This window comes from Rissa tridactyla, unplaced genomic scaffold (genome assembly GCF_028500815.1).
Source record: "Rissa tridactyla isolate bRisTri1 unplaced genomic scaffold, bRisTri1.patW.cur.20221130 scaffold_81, whole genome shotgun sequence".
In the NCBI taxonomy this organism is placed as follows: Eukaryota; Metazoa; Chordata; class Aves; order Charadriiformes; family Laridae; genus Rissa; species Rissa tridactyla.
This window is the reverse complement of record NW_026530008.1, coordinates 90,854-116,707: the sequence shown is the minus strand read 5'-3', so window position 1 is coordinate 116,707 and position 25,854 is coordinate 90,854. Positions and strand designations below refer to the sequence as shown.

Sequence of the window (25,854 nt, the reverse complement as noted above, 5' to 3'; positions counted from 1 at the left end):
AAGGGTCACAACTAGACACACGACTCCCTCTCTGAAATGCTGATACACCAGTGCACGCGGCGTGGGGAATGAGCAGGAAGAGCTGGGGATCTGTGCGCGGTCGCAGGGCCACGATCTCATTGCAGTCACTGAGACGTGGTGGGACAGCTCGCGTGACTGGAATGCTGTCATGGGTGGCTATGTCCTTTCCCGGAAAGACAGGCCAGCGAGGCGTGGTGGTGGAGTTGCACTCCATGGGAGAGAGCATTTGGAATGCATCGGGCTCTCACTAGGGGCGGATGACGAGAGGGTCGAGAGCTTATGGGTGAGGATTAAGGGGCAGGCCAACATGAGGGACACTGTTGTGGGTGTTTATCACAGGCCACCTGATCAGGATGGGGAAGCTGATGAGGCTTTCTACAGACAGCTGAAGGTAGCGTCGCAATCGCAGGCCTTGGTTCTCATGGGGGACTTTGATCACCCTGATATCTGCTGGGCAGACCACGCAGCCAGGCACGCACAGTCCAGGAGGCTCCTCCAGTGCATTGATGACAACTTCTTGACACAGGTGGTGCAGGAGCCAACAAGGAGAGGAGCACTCCTGGACCTGGTACTGACAAACACAGAGGGACTGGTGGGGGACGTTAAGGTTGGGGGCACCCTAGGCTGTAGTGATCATGAAATGATGGAGTTCAGGATCATGGCTACCCAAACTGCTTGGAGAGATCCCGTGGGCTGGGGCTCTGGACGGCAAAGGGGCTCAAGAGAGCTGGTTGGTATTCAAAGACCACTTCCTCCAAGCTCAGGATCGGTGCATCCCGAAGAGAAAGAAATCGGCCAAGGGACACAGGAGACCTGCATGGTTGAGCAGGGAGGTTCTGAAAAAGCTCAAGTAGAAGAAGGAAGTCTACACTACGTGGAAGAAGGGACTGACCCCTTGGGAGGATTACAGGAATGCTGCCAGAGCGTGCAGGGATGAAACAAGGAAAGCCAAGGCCGCCTTGGAATTAAACCTGGCCAGGGATGTCAAGCTCAACAGGAAGGGCTTCTACGAGTATATTGGAAGCAGAAGGAAGAGCAGAGAAGTTGTGGGCCCACTGTTGAATGAGACAGGAGCCATGGGGACAGAGGATGCGGAGAAGGCGGAGTTACTGAATGCCTTCTTTGCTTCGGTCTTTACTGCTCGGCCCAGCCCTCAGGAGTCCCAGGCATTGCGGGAAGTAACGGGGAAAGAAGAAGACTTCCCTTGGGTTGAGGAGGATCGAGTGAGGGATCAATTAGATCAATCAGATATTCACAAGTCCATGGCCCCCGATGGGATGCCCCCGAGAGTGCTGACGGAGCTGGCAGAAGTCATTGCTGGGCCGCTCTCCATCATCTTTGAAAGGTCCTGGAGAACAGGCGAGGTGCCTGAGGACTGGAGGAAAGCCAACATCCCTCCAGTCTTCAAAAAGGGCAAGAAGGAGGAGCCGGGGAACTACAGGCCGGTCAGCCTCACCTCCATCCCTGGAAAGATGATGGAACAGCTCCTTGTGGGCGTCATCTCAAGGCATGTGGAGGAAAAGAATGCTATGGGCAGTAGTCAACACGGATTCACCAAGGGGAAATCCTGTGTGACTAACCCAATAGCCTTCTGTGATGGCGTGACTGGATGGATAGATGAGGGGAGGGCAGTGGATGGTGTCTACCTTGACTTCAGCGAGGCTTTCGACACCGTCTCCCACAGCATCCTCATAGGGAAGCTTAGGAAGTGTGGGTTAGATGAGTGGACAGTGGGGTGGATAGATAACTGGTTGAAAGACAGAGCTCAGAGGGTGGTGATTAGGGGCACAGAGTCTAGTTGGAGGTCCGTGAGGAGTGGTGTTCCCCAGGGGTCAGTGCTGAGTCCAGTCCTCTTCAATATCTTCATCAGCCACCTGGATGAAGGGATAGGGTGCACCCTCAGCAAGTTTGCTGATGACACAAAGCTGGGGGGGGGTGGCTGACACACCAGAAGGCTGTGCCACCATCCAGAGAGACCTGGGCAGGCTGGAGAGTTGGGCAGAGAGGAGCCTCATGAAATTCAACCAGGGCAAGTGTAGGGTGCTGCACCTGGGGAGGACTAACCCCGTGCACCAGGACAGGTTGGGGGCTGACCTGCTGGAGAGCAGCTCGGTGGAAAGAGACCTGGGAGTCCTGGTGGACAACAGGATGACCACGAGCCAGCAATGGGACCTTGTGGCCAAGAAGGCCAATGGCATCCTGGGGTGCATCAAGAAGAGTGTGGCCAGCAGGTGGAGGGAGGTCATCCTCCCCCTCTACTCTGCCTTGGTGAGGCCACACCTGGAGTACTGTGTCCAGTTCTGGGCTCCCCAGTTCAAGAAGGACAGGGAACTGCTGGAGAGGGTGCAGCAGAGAGCTACCAAGATGCTGAGGGGGCTGGAACACCTCTCTTATGCAGAAAGACTGAGGGATGTGGGTCTCTTCAGTCTGGAAAAAAGACGGCTGAGGGGGGACCTTATCAGCACTTATAAATACTCAAAGGGTGGGTGTCAGGAGGATGGGGCCAGGCTCTTCTCAGTGGTGCCCGGGGACAGGACAAGAGGTAATGGGCACAAACGAGCATAGGAAGTTCCACCTAAACATGAGGAGGAACTTCTTTACTTTGAGGGTGGCAGAGCCCTGGCACAGGCTGCCCAGGGAGGTGGTGGAGTCTCCAACTCTGGAGACATTCCAACCCCGCCTGGACGCATTCCTGTGCAACCTGCTGTAGGTGACCCTGCTCTGGCAGGGGGTTGGACTAGATGATCTCCAGAGGGCCCTTCCAACCCTATGATTCTATCATTCTATGATTCTATGATTAGACACCTGACCCCTGGGGAGGAGAAACTGCTGAGTGACCATCGGCCTGTCCCTGTCCCGCTTCCCTCTGCAGAAACATCAAAGCATTTGTATGTGTTTCCCCATCAGTCCGTGCTGCCTTTATCCCCGCCAAGGCTGTGGGGTCTGGACACTGCACTGTGCGGGGCTGGCAATGAGCAGAACACCCCATCTTTAGGACATTCCTTTCTTTTCCTGGGGGGTCCTGCTGGACTGCGCTGCCCTCCACCAGGGCTCAGCTCTCCCATGGCATCTCTTTGTTATCTAGGAGCCCCATGGAGAAGACACATCTCCTCGCTCTGCACTAAGGTACAGCCCCTTTGCCGCTCGGGACCCACAATATTTCACTTTCAGTACAGCAGAAATGCAAAAAATTTCTGCCTTAAAAACACTTTGCTCGAGTGCTGGGGCAAGTCGAACAAAAATAACAAAACAAAATCTCCAGAGCTCTGCTCTGGAGTCAGGTGAATTGGGAGTGACAATGCTCTTTTCTATCACAAGCAGATTTAATCTGAAAATCACATTTAATCTAAAATCACCCCGTGTTCCTATTTAACAATTGCTGCAGGGCAGACGTGGCTTTTCCAGGGACCTCAGCAGAGCCCCTGCTCTCCTGCCAACCTCAGCCAGTACCAACCACAGCTCAAGGAAAAGGGAGCCACAGCAAGGCATTACTGAAAAGACAGAGGCATTGTCGGGGATTTCTACAACAAACAAAGTAGGTTTTCCTCGGAGAAGTTTACTCTAACTTGTCACTCTCTTCCTCATTGGACACGACCCTGTGCCAAGAGGCGCCAGATGTCTAACAGCAGCTCTGAGGCTGATTTCCTCCTCCTGGCATTCGCAGACACGCGGGAGCTGCAGCTCTTGCACTTCTGCCTCTTCCTGGGCATCTACCTGGCTGCCCTCCTGGGCAATGGCCTCATCATCACTGCCGTAGCCTGTGACCACCGCCTCCACACCCCCATGTACTTCTTTCTCCTCAACCTCACCCTCCTCGACGTGGGCTGCATCTCCACCACTCTGCCCAAAGCCATGGCCAACTCCCTCTGGGACACCAGGGCCATCTCCTACTCGGGATGTTCTGCCCAGGTCTTTCTGTTTCTACTTTTGATAACATCAGAATATTGTCTGCAACAGTCCCGGCGACATCTGGCCTGGACCACCCCACTGAACCTTCACGTTACCCTGGACAACCAGTCCTGGTAGAGCTACCTACTATAGGGGCAGTTCCCCTAGTGTTAAGCACGCCTCTTAATAAGTATGCCTGGGGAGCGAAGGACTCCCTTGGCAAAGAACATAAAATCAATACAAGATGGATTGTCCAATCTTTCTAGTAACAGTTAAACCCAGTTCTTGAGCTGAACTGAGGACAGTTTTTCTTTTTTGTTGTTTGTTTAGGAGCAGCCCACTGGAGACTCCATCGCAGACTATACTGAAGATACACGTGGATATCAGTATTTTGCATTGTATTGGTAACAATTGCTGTGTTTGTGTTTTTAGGATGTATTGCATATTACCACAGAAATTGCTCTGGGCGATCATTCTCTTTGCCCTGAATCCTGAGGAAGCTTCAGCTCCTCAAGTACTAACCTCAAATGGGAAAATGAGTTTGTAACGTTAGGAAAATCTGTAGCCAGTGTGTTTTAGTCTTACTAACTGTTGGGTGTGTGGAGGACCTTTTGGTCTGGAAAGCTGCCCGTGGACCTCCGTCCCCCTTTCCCCCAAATGGTTAGTGAGCAAATACAGTGAAGTCGGAAATGACACCTACTGCGAGGAAGAAAGTACGCCACCTCCTGGGCCAGTACAATACCCAGCCTGAGGCCAATATCGTCTGAACCGCACCCAACCAGGTGGTACTGTTGTGGGAATTAGTGTATGTGACTGGACCTTCACCTATGCAAACCATAAGCCTCCTAATAATACTTATGTAGTGTCAGCACAACAAGCTCACGGCCTTGCAGCCAACGGGATAGCCGAAGGTGCCGGATGGGCTTGGGTGAACGAATCAGGGCATGAGAAATCATTTTCTGGATTCTAGTCCCCAACCAGTATGACCAGAAACGAGACTCACGGACAGTGGCTATTTACTATAAAACTAAAAGTAACATGTAAATGGAGAAACAACGCCGGTGCTTGGTCATGTCATGCTGTGGGCCGTGCTTTTTTTCCCAATTCTTATGAGCCATGGATAAATTTGACAGTCCTTAACCCTCTGGGGATGGGCAATTCAACTTATTTTCAAGTGCCCTCCACCTCTACTGTTTTGTTTGAAAATGGCAACAAAGCTCTGAAAGGCCACTACTGGATTTGTGGACATTGTGCATATAAAGTGCTGCCAGCAAATTGGACCGGAGTACGTTATGTTGGAGTAATTCACCCCTTGTCTTTCTTACTCCCTGAGGATGGTGGTGATCACTTAGGTGCTGAGCTGTACGATGATCTCACACGGGGTAAGCAATCTATTAATACAGCCCTGACCGCCGGGAGTAGCCAAAAGTGGGGAAAAGATGACTGGTCCCCCCAGCAAATCATTGAACATTACGGGCCAGCCACCTGGAACCCCCATGAGTGGATTAGTGGTGCTCGAGAACCTATTTATAATCTAAACTGCATAATTCAACTCCAAGCTGTTCTAGACTTTATTACTAATGAAACTGCTCATGTCCTGGACCTATTGGCAGACCAGGCCACGCAAATGCGAACTGCAGTTTTGCAACACCGCATGGTTCTTGACTGCCTGCTGGCTGAAGAAGAAGGTGTTTGTGGTAAATTGAATGATTCAAAGTGTTGCTTAAAAACAGATGATAATGGTCATGTTGTTAAACAAATAACCTCTGGAATAAGAAAATTGGCCCATGTTCCCGTTCACACCTGGAAAGGGAGGGAATTTGATCTCTTCTCTTGGCTTCCAGGTACCCCATGGATTAAGAGTATCCTGTGTTATGTATCGTGTCGTGTAGCAATGTTGTTGTTTTTACCATGCCTTGTTCCGTGTTTAATACAATTGATTCAACGGGTTGTAACTAATACGCAGTTTGTAACCACCTCATCACCAAGCGATGTCAAATATCTCCATGCAGTGTATCAGCCGAAGGATTCAGTTGTAAGAATCGTGTAACCAAATGCTCTTTTCTCTACTTTACTATCCTCTCCCTCTATCACCACCTTGGACCCTGAAGACAGCAACAGCGACCTTTGAGCCATGGGGTGGTGTCGGAGAATGGAACCTAAAAATAATTGTCTCAAAGCTTGCTTAATTTTCTGCCAGCCATCGGGAGGTTTGCAAGGTTTCCTGTCGGGTTTGCTGCCTACGGGCCGAAGGGAAGCTGGTGCAGACTTTCGGCAGACCAACAGGATGTCTGGAAGTTTGCCTGCTGCTGCCTGCGTGGTGTACGTGCCAACCAAGGGTACCCCAAATTTACTGTGGCATGCTGACTTTGCTAAATCAAGTGCTGCCCAAGCAACAGGGGCAGGAAAATCTCACCCAGCAACCGCATCAAACAGTGATTGGCCGAGCCAAGACAACCTGCATACTGATTGATCGAACTACGAGCCGACAGGGACTATAAACTAGTGTCATGCCAGACCACAATCGGGACCCTCACCAGCGTCACTTGAGAACTACGGATCAGCAGGATGCCATTGAACTCCAAGGACTGTCAAGATGCCAGCGGGCCTGTGGTGGTGACTATACTCTTGCTGTGCTCCGTAATACTGCTTCTCTCTTTTCTGCCTTCTCTTTACTTCCTTCTTTATCACCCGTCTCAGTGACTATTGCTGGGGAATAACAATAAACCTGCAGTGATCAGCATCTGACCTCGTTTGTGTCTTAATTTCACGCTTGGAATCATATCGAACCTCTCCCAGGCCCGATGTAGTCGGACTGGGACGTAACAGATCCCCTTCCTTGATGGGAACACTGCTATGGAGGCCAGCCCTGTCACAGGAGCGCCCATTGCCTGTCTCTGCCTGTGGTCACAGCACTGCCGCACCGTAGGACTGTGACCAGGTTGCCAGAGCACTCAGGCTTTACACCAATACAGAGGCTCGGGAGGGGACCATGGAACTGGAAAGAGAGCAGCTCTGGAAAGACCAAGTGTCAGTGCTCCCTTGCAGGGCTGCTGTGCCAGGACTCTTTTCCCATCCAACTCAGGCATCTCTCCAGTCTTCCTTCCCTGGGCCTGCTGCATTTTCACTGGCTCCCAGAGAACTGCAGGGTCATGGTTTGTGGGTATCTGCATTTAGTGCTTTACTCTGGGAAAACTTCACCTTTGAGGGTGTTCCACCTTCTGAGTCTCTATTCGCTGCCCACCCCAGGGGCCATGGAGAGTGTCCTTTCTTTCCTGACTCCTCCAGACTCCTTTCCACAGGGAACAATAGGTGCCATCAGCCTTGTCGTCCATGTGGCAGCCTAAAGAGGTAATGGAGAGCTCATGCAGCATCTACATGGCCCTTGGACACCAGGAAAAAAGCCTTTACAAGCAGCACTTGATGTCTAATAGATCCCAGAGTTGCCACAAACTTATCACCCCCAGCAGAGGATGAAAAGAATGAGAAAGGACACTTTAACAGCCCAACTCTTTGGGCTTGTTCTTGGCAGCAGCTTTATTAAGAAAGCCCAGCCTGCAGGCATTGTACTCAGGAAATCCCTTTATTGCTGAGATGGTATCAGGGGAGGCCAGGTCTGATACAGCATACAGGCATTTGTGAAAGGATCAGACAAAACGGGATGAAGCTTTTAGAGAAGTGGTATGAAGACAAGCAGTTAGCTATTCTACGATTATCACAGTGAAAAAACTCAGAGGCCTGGCCTAAGGCAAGCTCTGGGTACTCTGCCGAGAAGGGGAGGCAGGTTACCGCTGGTGGAACAAGGTCCATTGGATCAATTTCTTCATCGCGTCCTTGAGCTCCCTGTTCCTCATGCTGTAGATGAAGGAGTTCAAAGTTGGAGGTACCACTGAGTACAGAAAGGTCACCACCAAATCCAGGGATGAGGAAGAGATGGAGGATGGCTTCAGGTAGGAAAAAAATGAAGTACTGATAAAGAGGGAGACCACAGCCAGATGAGGGAGGCACGTGGAAAAGGCTTTATGCTGTCCCTGCACAGAGGGGATCCTCAGCACAGCCCTGAAGATCTGCACATAAGACACCACAATGAAAACAAAATACCCAAAGACTAAGCATGCACTACCCACAAGGCCCCCAAATTCCCTCAGAGAGTCTGAGTCAGAGAGCTTGAGGATCTGGGGGATTTCACAGAAGAACTGTTCCACAGCATTTCCTTGGCAGAGAGGTATTGAAAATGTATTGGCCGTGTGCAGCACAGCTTCGAGAAAGCCACTGCCCCAGGCAGCTGCCGCCATGTGGACACAAGCTCTGCTGCCCAGGAGGGACCCATAGTGCAGGGGTTTGCAGATGGCAACGTAGCGGTCGTAGGCCATGACGGTGAGAAGAGCACACTCTGCTCCAAGGAAGAAGACAAAGAGAAAGACCTGGGAAACACATCCCGAGTAGGAGATGGTCCTGGTGTCCCAGAGGGAGTTGGCCATGGCTTTGGGGACAGTGGTGGAGATGTAGCCCAAGTCAAGGAGGGCGAGGTTGAGGAGGAAGAAGTACATGGGGGTGTGGAGGCGGTGGTCACAGGCTACGGCAGTGATGATGAGGCCATTGCCCAGGAGGGCAGCCAGGTAGATGCCCAGGAAGGACCAGAAGTGCAAGAGCTGCAGCTCCCGCGTGTCTGCGAATGCCAGGAGGAGGAAGTGGGTGATGGAGCTGTCGTTGGACATCTGATCCCTCTGCACATGGGGGCCTGTCCAAGAAGGAAACAGCAGTGAAGAGCGAGGACAAACACCTCTGAGCACAACCTGTTGCATTTGTCACAGTAACGTCCAAGCAGATGGGAACCAGGAGTGATCGCAGGTTAAATCTCACTATGATATAAAAGAGCTTTTGACCACTGTCACTCCCAGGTCCCCTGGCTGCAGAACACAGCTGGGGGGTTGTTTTGTTTATTTTGCTCTGGTTACCCCTGGCCCACTTGAGGAGTCATGTTTGAAGGTAGAAATCCCTGGCATTTCTGCTACCCTACAAGTGCTATTGTGAGAGTCCTGGGAGGCAATAGGACAGACCCTTAGTGCCGAAGGAGGAGAGCTGGTCTCTCCATCCGTCCTGCTCTCAGCTGCTTTTTGCCAGCACTGCTTTGGTCTGGAGGATGATCCCACGGAGAGCAGAGGAGTCCAGTTCCAAAGTGCAGATCTCCAAACTCCCCTCCCCAGTGAAGAGCTGTCAGCTTTGGATGCCCAGAAGATGCGGTACCCTTTGTGGAGAGTTAACATTATCCCCACCCCATGGACTGCATTGCCTAGACACCCAGAGGTTAGAAGAGGCCTTGGGCACCAGGGACACATCTGCATGGCAGGACCTGCAGGGTCAGTGGCTGAGCTGCTGATGAAGCCCCCACCCCAGAGAGACTGAAAACAAGAGCAACAGCAGCAGCAGCAGAAGGGACGGGTGGAGAAGCAAGGAGAAATGCCCCGATGCTTCTGCCAAGGGAAACAAGGCCAGGGAGGGACAGAGGGTGCTCAGGAGAGTCCCTTCTGCTGCAGCTATGGCCACAGATGAGGCAGCTGCTGCCCTGGATCCCACATCCTTGAGGGCAGAGGCTCACTGGGCAGGGTTAGAGTTGGCACTGGCAGGAGGCAGAGCTCCTCTGAAGCACCAGGACCCTGCTCTGAAGGACAGCCCTGGGCACCCCTGGCTGCACACCCACCTTCATGCCCCTGCAACCGTCCCCAGGAGAAGGCAGCCACCGTGTCCTGTCCCTCTGACGGTGCTGCGGGGAAGCCCTGCTCTGCAGCACACCCTTCTCCTCCTCTACACCAGAGAAAGATCCCACAGGCTGTGGGCTACGACAGCTTTATGAGAACCCTTCAGGATCGGCAGCGGCATTGCCCTGCAGCCTCACACTTACCGTGCAGAGGGCTGGGAAGCTTTCTCCCACAGTGAGCTCTCAGCTCTCCTCCCAATCACGACTGCCTTCACGCTCTCTCTGCATTGATAGTCCCATCCTCGGTGCCTGCAGGCAGTGCCCTCAGCCCTGCTGCCCATTCCACAGGAGCTGCTCCTGGGCAGAGCTGTCTCTCTGCAGCACTGGTTGCCATGAGCTTCCTCCATCCCAGGAGGTGGGCTCAGCAGAGGAGCAGCCCAAGGCATTTTAATGACCCCTCGGGTGGGTTTGGGGTGGAGTCCCTGAACCTCAGACACTGAGAGGAAGTTGAAGAAACCTCTCAAGATGACAAACTCAGATGTAAACTCCAAGGTTTCTTGGAGTGTTAATGGGTCCCACTGAGGACCATTACCAACAAAGCCTCCCCAGGGGCTCGTTAGAGCACAAAACTGGAGGCAATAATGACAGGTAGGTAAAGGGAAATTAAAGGTGGCTCTGATGCTGAGCAAACCTGAAGGTGTTACTCCTTTGGTGTCCCATACCTGCACCTCTTTCTTTGAAGGGACCTAATTGTCTTTTCGATTTTGCCCCAATATCTCACTACCCTTACTGATATCTCTCCATCCTCCCTGGCTGTTCCTGGAAAGACAAAGCCATGGGCTGGTCCAGCTTCCCCCTGGGTGTCCTCTTGTACCACAGCACTGCCCTCGGGGTGACAGTTTCTTCTGGTCATTTCTGGTCTCAACCTCCCAATCCAAACTTTGTGGCATCCTTCCTTTCTCCTGCTTTTTTTTCCACCATGAAGAAAAGCTCCAGCATCTCTGAAACCACCCTTCACGCAGTTACAGGTTATGACTGTGACGCTCTGAGCCCCCACTTCACCAGGCTGAAGGAGACCAGGACCCTCAGCCTCCCCTCACGGGGTGTGTGCTTGAGGCCATGAATCCCATATTGGCAGAGCTTCTCTGGACACTCTCCATTCCTCCCCACTTGTCTAGAACAGGAAGCCCCAGTGAGGGGCACACGAGCCCCGAGGTGGCCACTCCAGGTTTCAGTGGAGTGGGATGACAGCTCCCCTGGTGTGGGTGACCCACGCTCCTCCTAATGCAGTGTCCTCCCTACAATATGCACCCACTCTTCCAGCAGCCTTACTTTTCCAGTCACGCAGACACTTCTGTGGGATGTGGCAATTCTGTCTGAGGTTATGGAAACCTCTGCTTTTCTCTTACTTCCCTTCCTGTCAATTTCTCCAACTGAATGTGGCGCTTTTGTTTAGGCTTCTCAATGTCTTAAGAATTCCTAAAAACCTTCTAGTTGGCTTAGCGTGAATTTTTTTCTCTACTCCCATTTCCTCTGATTTCCCCATTGGTTAGCAAAACCGGAGAGACTACTAATGTGCGTCTCTGCTAATTCTCATCAGGTCTTTCCTGGTGCTTTTTTAACGCCCTTTTATTTTTGTGTATTTTTCCAGATATCTGTAAAACTAAATCTTCACGTGGTGTTAGCTCTCATAGAGACTGTGAATTTGAATCTGAGGTCTTTACATTTTCCCTTTGCTGTATTGAGTGCCGCCGACTTTGGTTTAATACAACATTTTCAGTTGACCTTCAGTTTTACTCTAGACTCCCAGGGTGAGATTCACTTCTAACTTTAGAAGTCTGCAATGGCAGCTAAAGAAGTTTTTCTACACAGTTGTGGAGATGTATAGAAACACCTGCTTTTGATGTTTCAAAGATCATTTGGTACCAATAATTCACTACTTTTTGCAAAAAGAGATACATCTTAGCTATATCGGTTAACTTTTATGTCTGTTTAGAATCATAGAATCATAGAATGTGTTGGGTTGGAAGGGACCTCTAAAGGCCATCTAGTGCAACCCCCCTGCAGTCAGCAGGGACATCTTCAACTAGATCAGGTTGCTCAGAGCCTCATCCAGCCTGGCCTTGAACACCTCCAGGGATGGGGCCTCCACCCCCTCTCTGGGCAACCTGGGCCAGTGTCTCAACACCCTCATGGTAAAGAACTTCTTCCCAATGTCTAATCTCAACCCACCCTGCTCTAGTTTAAAACCAGCCCCTCCCCCGCTTTCTTGTAGGCCCCCTTCAGGTACTGGAAGGCCGCTATCAGACATCCCTGGAGCCTTCTCTCCCCCAGGCTGAAAAAGCCTAACTGTATCAGACTGTCTTTGTAGGAGAGGTGCTCCAGCCCTCAGATCATCTTTGTGGCCTCCTCTGGATCTGCTCCAACAGGTCCATGTCCTTCTTGTGCTGAGGGCTCCAGAGCTGGACACACTACTCCAGGTGGGGTCTCACGAGAGCAGAGGAGAGGGGCAGAATCACCTCTCTGGATCTGCCGGCCACAGTTCTGTTGTTGCAGCCCTGGATGCAATTGGCCTTCTGGGCTGCAGGCTCACATTGTTGGCTCATGTCCAGCTTTTCATCTACCAGTACCCCCCAGGCTTTTTTCCGCAAGGCTACTCTCTATCACATCATCCCCCAGCCCGTATTGATAATAAGGATTGTCCCGACCCAAGTGTAGGACGTTGCACTTGGTCTTTTTGAACTTCATAAGGTTTGCTCAGGCGCACCTCTCCAGCTGGTCCAGGTCCCTCTGGATGACATCCCGTCCCTCTGGCCTGTCAACTGCACCACTCAGCTTGGTGTCATCGGCAAACTTGCTGAGGCTTCACTTGAGCCCACTGTCTATGTCATTGATGAAGATATTAAACAGCAATGGTCCCAAGACAGATCCCTGAGGGACACCGCTTTTCACCCCTCTGCATCTGGGCATCGAGCCATTGACCACTACTCTCTGGATGTGACCCTCCAGCCAGTTCCTTATCCACCGAACAGTCCTCCCATCAAATCCATAGTCTCCAACTCAGAGAGAAGGATGTTGCGGGGGGACATTGTCAAAGGCCTTGCAGAAGTTCAGACAGAGGATATCCATTGCTCTTCCCTTGTCCACTGATGCAGTCACTCCATTGGAGAAAGCCACCAGGTTGGTCAGGCAGGACTTGCCCCTGGTGAAGCCATGCTGGCTGTCTCGAATCACCTCCCTGTCCTCCATGTGCCTTACCATAGCTTCTAGGACGATGTGTGCTGTGATCTGCCCAGGCACGAAGGTGAGGCTGACAGGGCTGTAGTTCCGGGGTCCTCCTTTCTACCCTTTTTAAAAATGGCTGTAATGTTTCCCTTCTGCCAGTCACCGGGGAGGGTACGCTTTCTTTAACCTTCCTTTTCTGGTTTGACCAGCAGGTCCCAACTCAGCCATGCTGGTCTCTTCCCTTCTTGCTTGATTTCTGACACCTGGGGATCGAGAGTCCTTGTGCTCTATGGAAAGCATCCTTGAAGATGTTCCAGCTCTCTTCTGCCCCCTTGTCCCTGAGGACCATTTCCCAGGGGATCCTATTGACTAACTCTACGATGATCCAGAGGTTTGCTTTCCTAAAGTTCAAGGTCCTGACTACGCTCCTTGTCTGACACGTATCCCTTAGCACTGTGAACTCCACCAGTGCGTGGTCACTGCACACCAGGCTGCCTCCAATCTTGACATCCCCAATGAGCTCACTCGCATTGGTGACTCTCAGGTCCAGTATGGCATCCCCTCGGGCAGGGCTGTCTATTTCCTGTCTTAGGAAGTTGTCGTCGAGGCACTCCAGGAACCTCCTGGATTGTCTACAGCTCACCCTGTTACTTTTCCAGCAGGTGTCAGGGTGGTTGAAATCCCCCAGCAGGACGAGAGCCTTTGAGCGCGATGCCTCCTGTAGCTGGAGGAAGAAGGCTTCATCAGCAGGTTCCCCTTGATCAGGTGGCCTGTAGTAGACACCAACCACCAGGTTCCCCTTGTTGCCTCGGTCTCTAATGCCTACCCATAAGCTTTTGACTTCCTCTTGGCTGTTCTTTAGGGACATCTCTTCACACTCTATCCCTTGCTTAACAGAGAGGGCAACACCTCTGCCCCTCCTTCCTCAACAGCTTGTAGCCATTGATAGCCACACTCCAGCCATAGGATTCGTCCCACTAGGTTTCAGTAATGGCCACTAGGTCATAGCTTTCCAGCAGCATGGTAGTTTCCAGCGCCTCCTGTTTGTTACCCATGTTGCGTGCGTTTGTGTAGAGGCACTTCAGCTGGGCTGTTGCCTGTGTTACCTTCTTAGAGGAGATCACCTTGAGGTGTTTCATGGGTGTTTCCCTGTTGACTCCAACAACCTCAGAAGCCCCTGGCTCGTCTCTGTAAGACTTTGACTATGATGCAGTGTTCCCAGCATGCCCCCAGGCAACAGGTTGAAGGCCCTTACTAGCGCCCCGTCCCCCTAACCCTGACGTGTTATCCCACAGCTGGTCACAGAGAAGCCTGATATTATCATCCCCCTCCCCCTTCACATCTAGTTTAAAGCCCTGTCGATCAGCCCCACAATCTCTTGAGCAAAGACCCTCTTCCCCCTTTGAGAAAGGTGTCTCCCAGGTGATGCGAGCAAGCCCGGTGCCGTGTAGGCCATCCCATTGTCAACAAAAATGAAATTGTGGCAGTGACACCAGCCACGGAGCCATGTATTAATAGACTGGATCCGTCTGTTTCTTCCAATGTCACTGCCTGCAACTGGAAGAAGTGAGGAAAAAATAACCCGTGTCCCAGATTCCCTCACCAACCTTCCCAAAGCCCTGAAGTCCCCTTTGATTGCTCTTGGTCTATGAGTCGCAGCTTCCTCTCCACCTACAAGGAAGATCAGTAATGGGTAATAGGCTGAGGACTGTATCAAGCAACAAAGTTTCCTGGTGATGTCCTTCACCCGGGCTCCAGGAAGACAGCAGACTTCTCCATGAGGAGGGTCTACCCGGCATATTGGACCTTCTGGTCTCCTCAGGAAGGAGTCACCAACGACCATAACCCTTCTTTTCTTCCTTGGGGTTGTGGTTGTGATACGGGCGGTACGCCATTCTGACTGTGGAGACATCTCTGGTGTGGATTGCCCATCATCCACATCCTCATTTGACTGGCCTTCCTCAACCAGAACCTCATATCTGTTGTTCGGAGGTACCGGGGTGGGGGACAAGGTGGGCAAGGAGGGAGTTCGCCTGCTGCCCCGACCATGAATTTCCCTCCATTCACTCTGTGCATTTAGGCTTCTGCCTTCTGCCTGACAGGGCAGGATACAGGGGTCCCTGGATCCCGGTGACTTTCTGATAGGTGCTCCTGCTTCTGTTTCAAGGAGGGCAGAGCCTGGCTCCACCAGTCTGTGTCTTGTTCAGCCTCCCTAATGCTCCTTAACCTTTCGACTTCCTCTCACAGCTCTGCCACCAGGCTGAGCAGATGGTTCACCTGTTCACAAGGCACACAGCAGCTGTTACAGCTGCCCCGCGTTACCAGTGCAAGGCTCTGGCACCCCCTGCAGCCTGTGACCTGGACGGATGTATGTTCCTGTGGGAGCTCTCTCTGGGTTCCCACATCCATCCTGGCTAAGGTTGAGAGCACGACCTTCTGCCGGGTGGAGACCAGAGCTAAACTCCATCCGAGAGGGTGATGACCGCCTTGTTGTGGTGCTCCCCGGTGACGCCCTGGGTGATGCCCATGCGCTGCGTGCTTACTCAGTGCGCAGTGACCAGGTCGCTGTGCTCCCAAAAGGCTTCTTTTATGAGGGGGGAAGTGGTCCCAGCGAGTACGCCTCGTTTAGATCTGCCGCCCGTGGTGCTGGCTCTGCCCACACCTCCTCAGCAGACCACCCACGAGTGGCCGGTTTCCGGCACAGGCTGGCCGCTTTTCCTCACTTCAAAAAGCCCCCAAAGGAGCCCCTCGCTGGCCCTTTTTGCCATGATTCCCTTCCCCAGTGCGGACTTACCTGCACAGAGATGGTCACCTCAGCGACTTTCTGTGTGTGCAACTCGATTTAGGAAACTATTGTAAGTCTTGTGGTTGCGAGTGTCTGATTTGATTCAGGAAACTGTCGTACGTGTCCGGTGAACCTTTCCTTTTTTGAATCTTTAAATATGTCACTGTGTTGGTTATAGCAAATTTTGATAAATCACTTTGAGAACTGGCAAATAATGAAGTATTGTTAGAATAATACGACTTAACCCCGTGTTACTAAATCTGAAATTGTTGCCCCCTCAAAGTTGGGCAGGATCCCAAATCAACATTCACAACGAGACTGGACATGAGGAGAAAGAAATGTCCCATGAAGGACAGTGCTGTGACTCCTGAGGTCACCCAGAGGGAGCCTGGATCAGCGCAACGCTGGGTGTTCCAAGGAACAGGCAGGGAGGAAGAAGAGCTGTCAGGAAAGGCGAGGAGATGCCCCAGTGGGAGCAAGGGGAGGAAAGAGGTTGGGTGTCCACAGCCTGCAGGTCTTTGTCCCCTTGGCTGTGGCTGTTGACTTTGCCACCAAGGCCTGAAAGGAGACACCTTAATCTCATGGAACCGGGGCCTCACTGCTTCCTCGCACCCCCCAGGGAGGCCGGGAGGTGTGGTGCCGTTGTCCTTCACTCGGCATTGCCCACCCCACACCTCACTGCCCCGGGAGGAGCCCTGAGCCAGTGTGAGGGACAGGATCCCCCTTCCCAGGGCTGGCCGCTTGGCGGGATAAAATACATCACGGCTTTACTCAGCATCAGCTCCACCTGCACAGTGCCTTTGCCTCCCTGTAATCACAGCCTCCAGTTGCCTGCTCGAACAAATCCATGGGGAGGCTTGGTCTGTCATGGCCCTCAGTGGGGACAATTAATGCTCCAAGATACTTTGGCATTTGCTTCGGACTTGAATTCCTGCACAGGTTGTTCCAGCTCCTCTCAGTATCTGGCATTCCTGGGCTCAGCAGCAAATGCCCCATGGGGCTCGTTAAAGTGCAGAAAGCCCTAAGGAGCCACAGCTCTTGCATGATTTTCTTCAGGGCTTCTAGCCTGGTACAGCTCAGTGGAGAGGTCTCAGGAGTCTACTTAAAGTGGAAGGTTTCAAGAAGCACTTAATAAAAAGGTAATTTTTCATTTGGAAAGGGCTTTTCATTAGTCTTTTTATTTTTCCAGAGGAAATGCTTGCAGCTTTCTCCAACTGATACTGAACCAGAGGGTCTCCTAAGGAAGACCGGAGAGGTGGCAACTGCCATCTCCTCGAGGTCCCCCACTGTATGGACAACGTTTCCCCCCCACCTCCTCCTCCCCACCGTTTCTCTTGGGGCTGCCTGGGACTTGCATTCTTTTCCTACATCAGACTTGTGCGCTGAGTCTGCAGCTGAATGTTCACAGCTCCTTTGCACCAATTCCTGCCCGATTCCCCCAGAGACTTGGCTGTAAATAGACAAGGGATTCTTATTAAATTTGAACAGCCAGAAGGACAAAATGATACCAATTAATTAAAGAAATCCAATGCATTCCTCCACTATATGCCAAGTCCAAGCCTCCAATAAGCTCCACCTTCCTCAAACCATCAACATAAAAGAAATACATTGGAGAGATTGATAGGAAATTCTAAATATATGCACAGTTAGTGAGTTGGCTAAAGAGACAGTGTGGCAGATTAAGTAAACTTTGCCTTATTCTTGGCCAAATTTCCATCCCAGAGCCTTGTCACCAACTCATGTCTCTAGTGATGTCCCTGCCCATGTCACCTTATGTGCTTGTTAAACAAAACTTTTCTTCTCCAGCAAACTCTAGCAAAACTCTTCCTTGGAGACAGTCTCTCCTCAAAGTCCCCTTGCAACCATACGGTGAATTGAGATGCAAGAATAAACTCATTACAGTTCCTTCACGTTAACAAGCTCCCGGGGGAAAGTCACGCAGTGTGGAGGGCCCTGGCAGGAATAAAGAGCCTTGGAGGTTCAGCAGGGTCTGCTGAGGGCTGTGGGTGATGAAGCTGCTTCAGGAAATTGAAGCGTGCCTCCCTGGGGGTTGATAAGAGCAGAAAACCAGAGGCAGTGATTTCAGGGTGACAAAGAAAGGAGGCAGAGACATCCTGTGTGCTGTAGCCCCCTGGATGTGCCCTGTCAAGCCAAGGGGCCCAGTGCTAATCCCCAGCTCATTCACATGGGGATGCTTTTGGCCATCACCACATGAGCTTTCCCTCTGCTCACCACCAGGGCCCATACACGCTGAGTGCCTTCCACACTCTTGCCCCTCAGACTCGGCACGACGCAGCTCCCCCTGAGCCTTTGCCTGGACCCTAACCCTAATCCTTCACCTGCAGCTCTCATCTGTAGCCCTTCCCTGAACACTAACGCCAAAGCTGAAACCCTCACCACATGCCTCACGCCTAAACCCAAACCCAGCTCCCTCGTCCTGTCACCAACTGAGAGATACTTATTGGAGAGGCCAAGACTGGTGGCAGCCTGGGCTGCAGCGTTCAGCCCCTGGTGGAATTCATGATCTGAAGGGGTATATGCCAGATGAAAACTATAGTCAAGACCCTAAACCTTGGGAAAGGAACTCTCAGCTGTTTTGGTCACTGGTAAATGGGACACGTGTGACCCTCTGGAAGTGCAACAAGGCCACGTGCAAGGTCCTGCACCTGGGTCGGGGCAATCCCCAGTATCAATAGAGACGGACTGAGGAATGGATTGAGAGCAACCCTGTAGAGAAGGACTTGCGGATGCTGGTGTGTGAAACATTGGACAGGAGACAGTAATGTGCACTTGCAGCCCAGAAAGCCAATCATAGCCTGGGCTGCATCTACAGAAGCGTGGCCAGCAGGTGGGGGGAGGGGATTCCCCCTCTCTACTGCAATCTCATAGAACTTTATCTGGAACACTGTGTGCAGTTCTAGAGGCCCCAGCACAAGAAAGACATGGACCTGATAGAGCGGGTCAAGAGAATGATCACCAACAACCATTGGAGGGCTGGAAGAGCTCTCCTAAGAAGAAAAGCAGAGAGAGTTGAAGTTATTGAGCCTGGAAACAAAAAAGCTCCAAGGAGACCTTCTTGCGGCTTTTGGATGTCCTAACGGCCTAATGGACGTCACGAGGAAGATGGAAAGTGCCGCTGTCACTATCTCAGAAACACCAAGGGAAGGGCCAACAAGGAAACGGTGAAAAAGAGTTGGCTCTTTGTATGGGAGGGGATGAGGATGATCCAAGAGAAGAACTTGAGAGTGGAAAAAGAGCGGAAAAGGGCATGAAAGGTGAAAAGAAACATAGAATTGGCTTGGTTGGGAGGGACCTTTCAGATCACCTACTCCAACCATCAACCTAACTCTGACAAAAGCCATCACTAAACCATAGCTCTAAGCACTATGTCTGTCCGTCTTTTAAATACCTCCAGGGATGGGGCCTCAACCACTTCCTGGGCAGCCTGTTCGAATTGTTAATAACCCCCTCAGTGTAAAAAGTTTTCCTAATATCCTGCCTAAACGTCCCCTGGTGCTATTTGACGCTGTTTCGTCTTGTCCTATCGCCTCTTACTTGGGAGAAGAGACCGATCCCTACCTCTCTACAACCTCCTTTCTGGGAGTCGTAGAGAGTCAGGAGTCTCCCCTCAGCCTCCTTTTCTCCAGGCTAAACAATTCCATGTCCCTCAGCTGCTCCACATAAAATGATTGTCCAGATCCCTCACCAGCTCCCTTGCCCTTCTCTGGACCTGCTCCAGCACCTCAATGTCTTTTTTGTGGTGAGGGGCCCAAAACTGGACACAGTACTCCAGGTGGGGCCTCACCGGTGCCGAGTACAGGGGGACGATCACTTCCTTACTCCGGCTCACCACAGTGTTCCTGATACAGGCCAGGATGCTGTTGCCCTTCTTGGCCACCTGGGCACACTGCTGGCTCATATTCAGCCGGCTGTCCACCAACACACCCAGGTCCTTTCCTGCAGGGCAGCTCTCCAGCCACTCCTCCCCAGGCTTGTAACACTGCATGGGGTTGGTGTGACCCAAGTACAGGACCCAGCAGGTGGCCTTGTTGAACCTCAGACCATTGGCCTTGGACCATCGATTCAGCCTCTCCAGATCCCTCTGCAGCAACCCTCTACCATCAAGCAGGTCGACACTCCCACCCAACTTGGTGTCGTCTGCAAACTTTCTGAGGGAGGACTCGATCCCCTCGTCCAGATCATTGATAAAGATCTTAAAGTGAACTGTCCCCAATACCGAGCCCTGGGGAACAAGCATCAGGGTGACCATCTGCACACAAACGTTAACAGCTGACCAAATGGAGCTTGAGGCCAGGGGCAGCTGGAGAAACGCTGGGATTTGGCCAACAGAAACGTCGGGATTTGGCCAACAGAAACGTCTTGAAGTCTTTCAAGGAGAAGTGGCCAGTCCTGCATCCCGGGGAAGAATAACCCCAATGCAGCAGGACAGGCTGGGACCTGATGTGCTGAGCAGTGACCCTGCGGAGACGGGGCTGGGCACCCTGAGGGACGCCTCATGAGCCAGTGGTGCACGCTCACTATGAACAAGGCCGGCTGCCTATGGGGCTGCAGGAGGAGGAGCGTGTGCCCCCCAGGCAACTTGAGTCACCTTCCCCTTTGACTCAGCACTGCTGTGGCCCAACGCACACAGCTGTGTCCCAGTGTGCGGCTCCCCATTTTGGAGAAGTGGAGAGGACCTGTAGAGTGTCCAGAGGAGGTCTGCCAAGATGGCCTTTAGGGCCCAGTGCATGTGTGCTTGGTGGAGAGGCTGAGGGACCGGGGCTTCTCTGGCCCAGTGGCAGGGAGGCTCTTGTTGTTTGGTTGTTTGGTTGTTTGGTTGAAAGGTTGTTTGTGAGATGATGGATCTTTTCTTTGGTGGGAAACAGCAGGAGAAAGAAATAATGCAACAAAGGGGCAGCTTGGGAGGTGGAGACTGGACACCAGGAGAAAGAAATGCCACTGCAAGGGCAGCGCTGTGCTGCAACAGATCACCCAGAGGGAGTCGGGATCAGCCCAAGGCGTTGTGTTTCAGGAAAAGCCAAGGACGATGGAGAGAGATGAGTAAAGGCAGTGAGATGCTGAGGGGAGAGCAAGACGGGGAAGCAGGGGGGATGTCTGCAGCCTGCAGGGGAAGAGGAGCAGATGTGGGACACCATAGCACAGCCAGGGGTGGAGACGATCAAGGAAGTTGGCAAGGCTGAAAGCCCCCAACAGTGCTTATGTCTTTCTCCTCTTGGCTGTGGCTGTTGTCTGTGCCACCAAGGCTACCAGAAGACACCTTATCCTTACAGCACTAGGGCCTTAGCGCCTCCTCTTCCCCACCCGGGAGCCATCATTCTGTCTTTCTGCCCTTGGCATTGCACGTCCTCCCATCACAATGCCACAGGAAGAGCCTTGAGCTGCGGTTGTGGGGCAGGATCTCCCTTCCCAGGGGCTGGAGGCCAGGGCTTGGCCCTTTGCCTTCCTCTCACACATTCAGCATTAGCCAGCATCAGAGACACCTCTCCATTGCCTTTGCCTACCTGCCCTCACTGCCTCCAGTTTTCCCTCGAACGAGACCCCAGGAGCCTTTGGCACTAATGGCCCTCAGTGGGACCCATTAACACTCCAAGAAACTTTGGAGTTTGCAGCTGACGTTGACTTCTGGAGAGGTTTCATCAGCCTCCCCTGGGTCTGAGCTTCATGGGCTCAGCACCAAAACCACCAGAGAGGTCAATAAAATGCCTTGGGCTGGTCCTGCTCAGTATAGAAATGGGGGTTGGCCGGGCGGCAGGAATCTGTGTTTGCTGCTTGGGATGGGCATCGGGGGGTAAGCAATTGTACTGCATCACTCCTGGTTTCCTATATTCTTTTGCAATGATTGTTAGTTTCTTTCCTGGTCTATCAAACTGTCTCTATCTCAACCCATGAGATTTTGTTCCTTTTTCTCCCTCTTCTCCCTATCCCTCTGCAGGGGGTCAGGGGGGAGTGAGTCAAAAGCTGCGTGGTCTTTCCCCCCCGACAAGGCTGAGGAGTGAGCTGGCTCTGCTCACGTCACTGCAGTTTGAGGACAACCAGGAGTTTCCTTGTGGTTTTCCTGCAGGAATATGCTGAGCAGCTCCTCTGCGTTACAAGTGGATTACAGATGAGGTAACTAGTGAATGGCAGAAGCTGTAACCCCTTTCCCCAATCCCTGCTGCTGTGGAGCAGGGATGACCCCTTGGGAGCCCACAAGCAGAGCTCTGCTCCTCACGGCACACTTGGCCAGCAACAATGAGAGCTCCAACAAGGGCAATGCAGAAAGCTCCTGCAAAAAAGGACACAGGCAAAGGGTGTTTCTGGGGCTTGGGTTTGGAAGGGCAGGCAATGGGAAGAGATTTGCTCAGAGCTGTCCTGACTTGTGAGTGTGCTTTCCTCCTTTGGCAGTACCTCGGGAACAAAGGGATCCGATGTCCAACGGCAGCTCCATCACCCACTTCCTCCTCCTGGCATTCGCAGACACGCGGGAGCTGCAGCTCTTGCACTTCTGGCTCTTCCTGGGCATCTACCTGGCTGCCCTCCTGGGCAATGGCCTCATCATGACTGCCGTAGCCTGTGACCACCGCCTCCACACCCCCATGTACTTCTTCCTCCTCAACCTCTCCCTCCTCGACCTGGGTGCCATCTCCACCACTCTGCCCAAGGCCATGGCCAACTGCCTCTGGGACACCAGGGCCATCTCTTACTCTGGATGTGCTGCCCAGGTCTTTCTATTTCTCACCTTGATGTCAGCAGAGTTTTATCTTCTGACAGTCATGGCCTACGACCGGTATGTTGCCATCTGCAAACCCCTGCACTATGGGTCCCTCCTGGGCAGCAGAGCTTGTGTCCACATGGCAGCAGCTGCCTGGGGCAGTGGCTTTCTCAATGCTCTGCTGCACACAGCCAATACATTTTCAATACGTCTCTGCCAAGGCAATGGCCTAGACCAGTTCTTCTGTGAAATCCCCCAGATCCTCAAGCTCTCCTGCTCAGACTTGGACTACCTCAGGGAAGTTGGGTTTATTGTGTTTGGTGCCTGTTTATTCTTTACGTGTTTTGTTTTCATTGTGGTGTCCTATGTGCAGATCTTCAGGGCTGTGCTGAGCATGCCCTCACAGCAGGGACGGCACAAAGCCTTTTCCACGTGCCTCCCTCACCTGATCATTGTCTCACTGTTTATCAGTACTTCATTTTTTTCCTACTTGAAGACCCCCTCCATCACCTCGCCCATTCTAGACCTAGTGCTGTCACTGCTGTACTCAGTGGTGCCTCCAGCAGTGAACCCCCTCATCTACAGCATGAGGAACCAGGACCTCAAGGATGCCCTGAGGAAACTGATTGGACATTTTTTCATCAGCCATAGACTGTGTACCTTCCTCTGCAAATGATTCCCTGTAACTTTGTGACAAGCATTCACTATTCCTCCCCTCCTCCTTAACTTTTCACCTCTTGTCTGTGACACAAAATATTTCTGTAAATGAAGACTCAGACTCTCTGTGTGTTTAAATAAAATACAGGAACCAGCTAACACTTCTTTTTCTGAGACCCATCAGCAGCAGGGCTGAATAAACAGGAGATGAGAAGACCTTTCTGGCTGCAGCAGCCTGGGGCAGGCTGTCCCAGTGCCACTCTGTCACTGGGGCGGCAGGAGCTGCCTGAGGGTCCCCAGGGCCAGGGCTCTTGTACTGGGCTGGGGAGAGGGGATGGCAGTGAGGGGCTGCAGACCCCTCAGAATATCCTGGGGAGGAGGACACAGGGGCCCACTGACTGCCTTTTCCTTGTGCCCAAATGCCCCCCATCTCTGGGGCTGACCCTCCTCTGCCCCCAGCAGCTGCGGTGCCCTTCAGAGGGGCTGTAGCTGTGGAGTGAGTGCCCAGAGCTCTGCAGCACCCTGGGGCAGGCTCTGCTGTTGGGCCAGCACAGACTGGGCTGGGATGGAGAGAGGGCAGGGGAGGTGGCAGAGCTTGGAGGGAGCTGAGCTGGGCTGGGCTGGAAAGTGCCCAGGAGGGAAAATCCTCGGAGTGCAGCTTGTACCGTGTGACCATGCGGGGTGAGGACTCACACCAGAGTGTTTGTGGTGCAGAGCCAGGGCTTGTGGAATTGGTGTCCGTCTCCAGGTTTTGGTAGGGGTGGGGCTGAAGTGATGGGCCTCTGTGAGAAGAGACCAGGGGCTGCTTCCGTGCCAGACAGAGCTGGTTCCAGACGGCTCCAAAAGAAACCCACCGCTGGCCAAAACTGAGCCCATCAACGAGGATGGTGGAACCTCTGTGAGAGTGTATTTAAGAAAGGACACAAGTGCTCGAGTGGGAGAGGAGTGAGGGAAAAAACAGTGTGAGAAACAGCCCTGAAAACACCAGGGTGAGTGAAGAAGGAGGGAGAGGAGGTGCTCCAGGTGCCAGAGCAGATGGTCTCCTGCAGCCTGTGGAGAATACCACAGTAGAGCAGGTATTTCCCTGCAGCCTAAGGAGAGGAGCACAGCAGAGGAGGTAATCCCTGCACTTGGTGGAGGGCCCAACGCTGGAGAGGCTGGATATTTCCTGAAAGAATTTCAGCTTGAGGAGAGCCCATGCTGTAGCAGGTTTATCTCGAAAGACTGTAGCCTGTAAGAGGGACCCCATGGGAAAAGTGGTAGAAGGAAGGAGCAGCAGAGAGGAATTGTTATGGACTGACCAGGACCCCCATTCCCCATCGCCCTGCACTGCTCAGGGGGAACGAGGGAGAGGAGCTGTGAAGGAAGCAGCAAAGTTCAGCAAAGGAAAAAAGGTGTGGGAGGAGGCTTTCCAGGTGATAAGGTCTTCCATCGGTCCTATGCTTCTTTGACCCTCAGCCTTTGCAGTTGCACATGCCTGGCCTGCCCACTTACCTTCACTCCTGTCCCCTTTGTAGGAGGCCCACACACATCTTGGCACACCCAGCGTAACGTGGCCTCCACCAAAGCTGGAGCCCACCTGGCCTTGGAGGCAGGGAGGGGCCCGGTCCCCTCTGTCCGGGGCTGGGCACAGCTTTTCCCTGGGAACCTCCCTGAGGAGCACTCCTCGTCTGTGTCAGCCTGGGGCCCAGCAGGGGTGGCCCAGGGACAAGGGCTGCTGGGGCAGGGCTGAAGGAGCTCAGCTGGGACACCGTTAGACTGAAGATCTAAAGGTGCCTGGTTCAGCCGTGGGCTTCAGCAGTGATTTTTCTCCCTCTGCTTTTTGCAGAGCCCGTCTGCCGCCTTCCAGCCTGCCCCAGCCCTGCTTGCTCCTTCACCTCTTGCCAGAGCACTGTCCCTGCCCTGGACCTCCACATCTGCGGCTTAGAAGGAGCCTTCCTCCAGCCCCACAAGTCCCCAGCCTCCCCCTGGGCAGGACTCTCCACTCAGGGCTGCTTTGGGGTGGTCTCCAGCTGTGCCTCCTTCCCTGCTCCACAGGATCGGGATGTGTCCTCTGCGGGGTCTCTGCACGACCCAATTCCTCTCCTCTTTGTCATGCTCAATGGTGCAGAGTCTGTTCCCCTCCTCAGGCGCCTCCTGCACCTTGTCTCTATTCCCAGAGCAGAGGCCACTGCGGGGAGCGGCCCCCGTGGCCCTGGCTCGGCCTCCCCTCCCTCTCTGGCAGCAGACAAAACCAGTATCTGATGAAACACAACAAATTTATTCCATGAACTGGGTGCGGAGAGCACAGCCCCGCAGCTCGGGGCTGGCACCGGCTGGGGCTTTGCTGGGAAAAACCAGGCGAGAGTCACCCTGACGTCCCACACACATATCTCGTGCCGGGACCTGCCAACCCGTCCCTCTGCCCAGCGCCCCCATGGGATGCAGAACGCAGCGCTGCTGGCCCTGGTGTGGTCCTGAGCCATGTCGCAGCAGACGAGTCCTTAACCAGCAGGCCTATCATGTTAAACTGACATTTGAGAAGTGATGAGACCCTAGTGGTGCACGAAAGCCTATTTTAAAAGTCGAGTTCTGTACAGGACTGCCATGGAAGTTGACTGTTTGGAAAACAGTCTGTTCCCCCGCTCAATTTGCCAGCAGTCCAACAAACCCACGCTCGGATTTCTGTGCCTCGGCCTACCTTCCTTTCCCGCTAGAGTCTTGCAGTGCATTACCAGCTCAAGTGATCTAGCCCCAAAGGTAACCCTACTGAGGCGAGATCTTTCTATGAGAAACAACATCTTTCAAGGTCTTGTACATAATGGCACAGGAGGGATAAAAACCTTTTCCCGTGTCTAATTGAAAACACCTGGGTAAGTCCGGCTGCTG

At 52.8% G+C, this 25,854-nt stretch overlaps 2 protein-coding genes across 2 annotated transcripts; one reads left to right on the top strand and one right to left on the bottom strand.

Moving 5' to 3' along the window:
- Positions 1–7,694: 7,694 nt before the first annotated feature.
- Positions 7,695–8,627, bottom strand: LOC128903967 (olfactory receptor 14A16-like). The gene has a single exon (XM_054187840.1). It carries the CDS (start codon positions 8,625–8,627, stop codon positions 7,695–7,697), a length of 933 nt encoding a protein of 310 aa, XP_054043815.1.
- A 13,418-nt stretch (positions 8,628–22,045) lies between these two features.
- On the top strand, positions 22,046–22,963 carry LOC128903970 (olfactory receptor 14J1-like; the record flags this gene model as incomplete). The annotated part of the gene is made up of 1 exon (XM_054187843.1): positions 22,046–22,963. A coding segment is annotated over exon 1 (918 nt), but the record flags the coding sequence as incomplete, so codon positions are not given.
- Between the last annotated feature and the right edge of the window lie 2,891 nt (positions 22,964–25,854).

Excerpts from the sequence above, each read along its gene's own strand:
- LOC128903967 (XM_054187840.1), bottom strand. The coding sequence starts at position 8,627 with ATGTCCAACGACAGCTCCATCACCCACTTCCTCCTCCTGGCATTCGCA.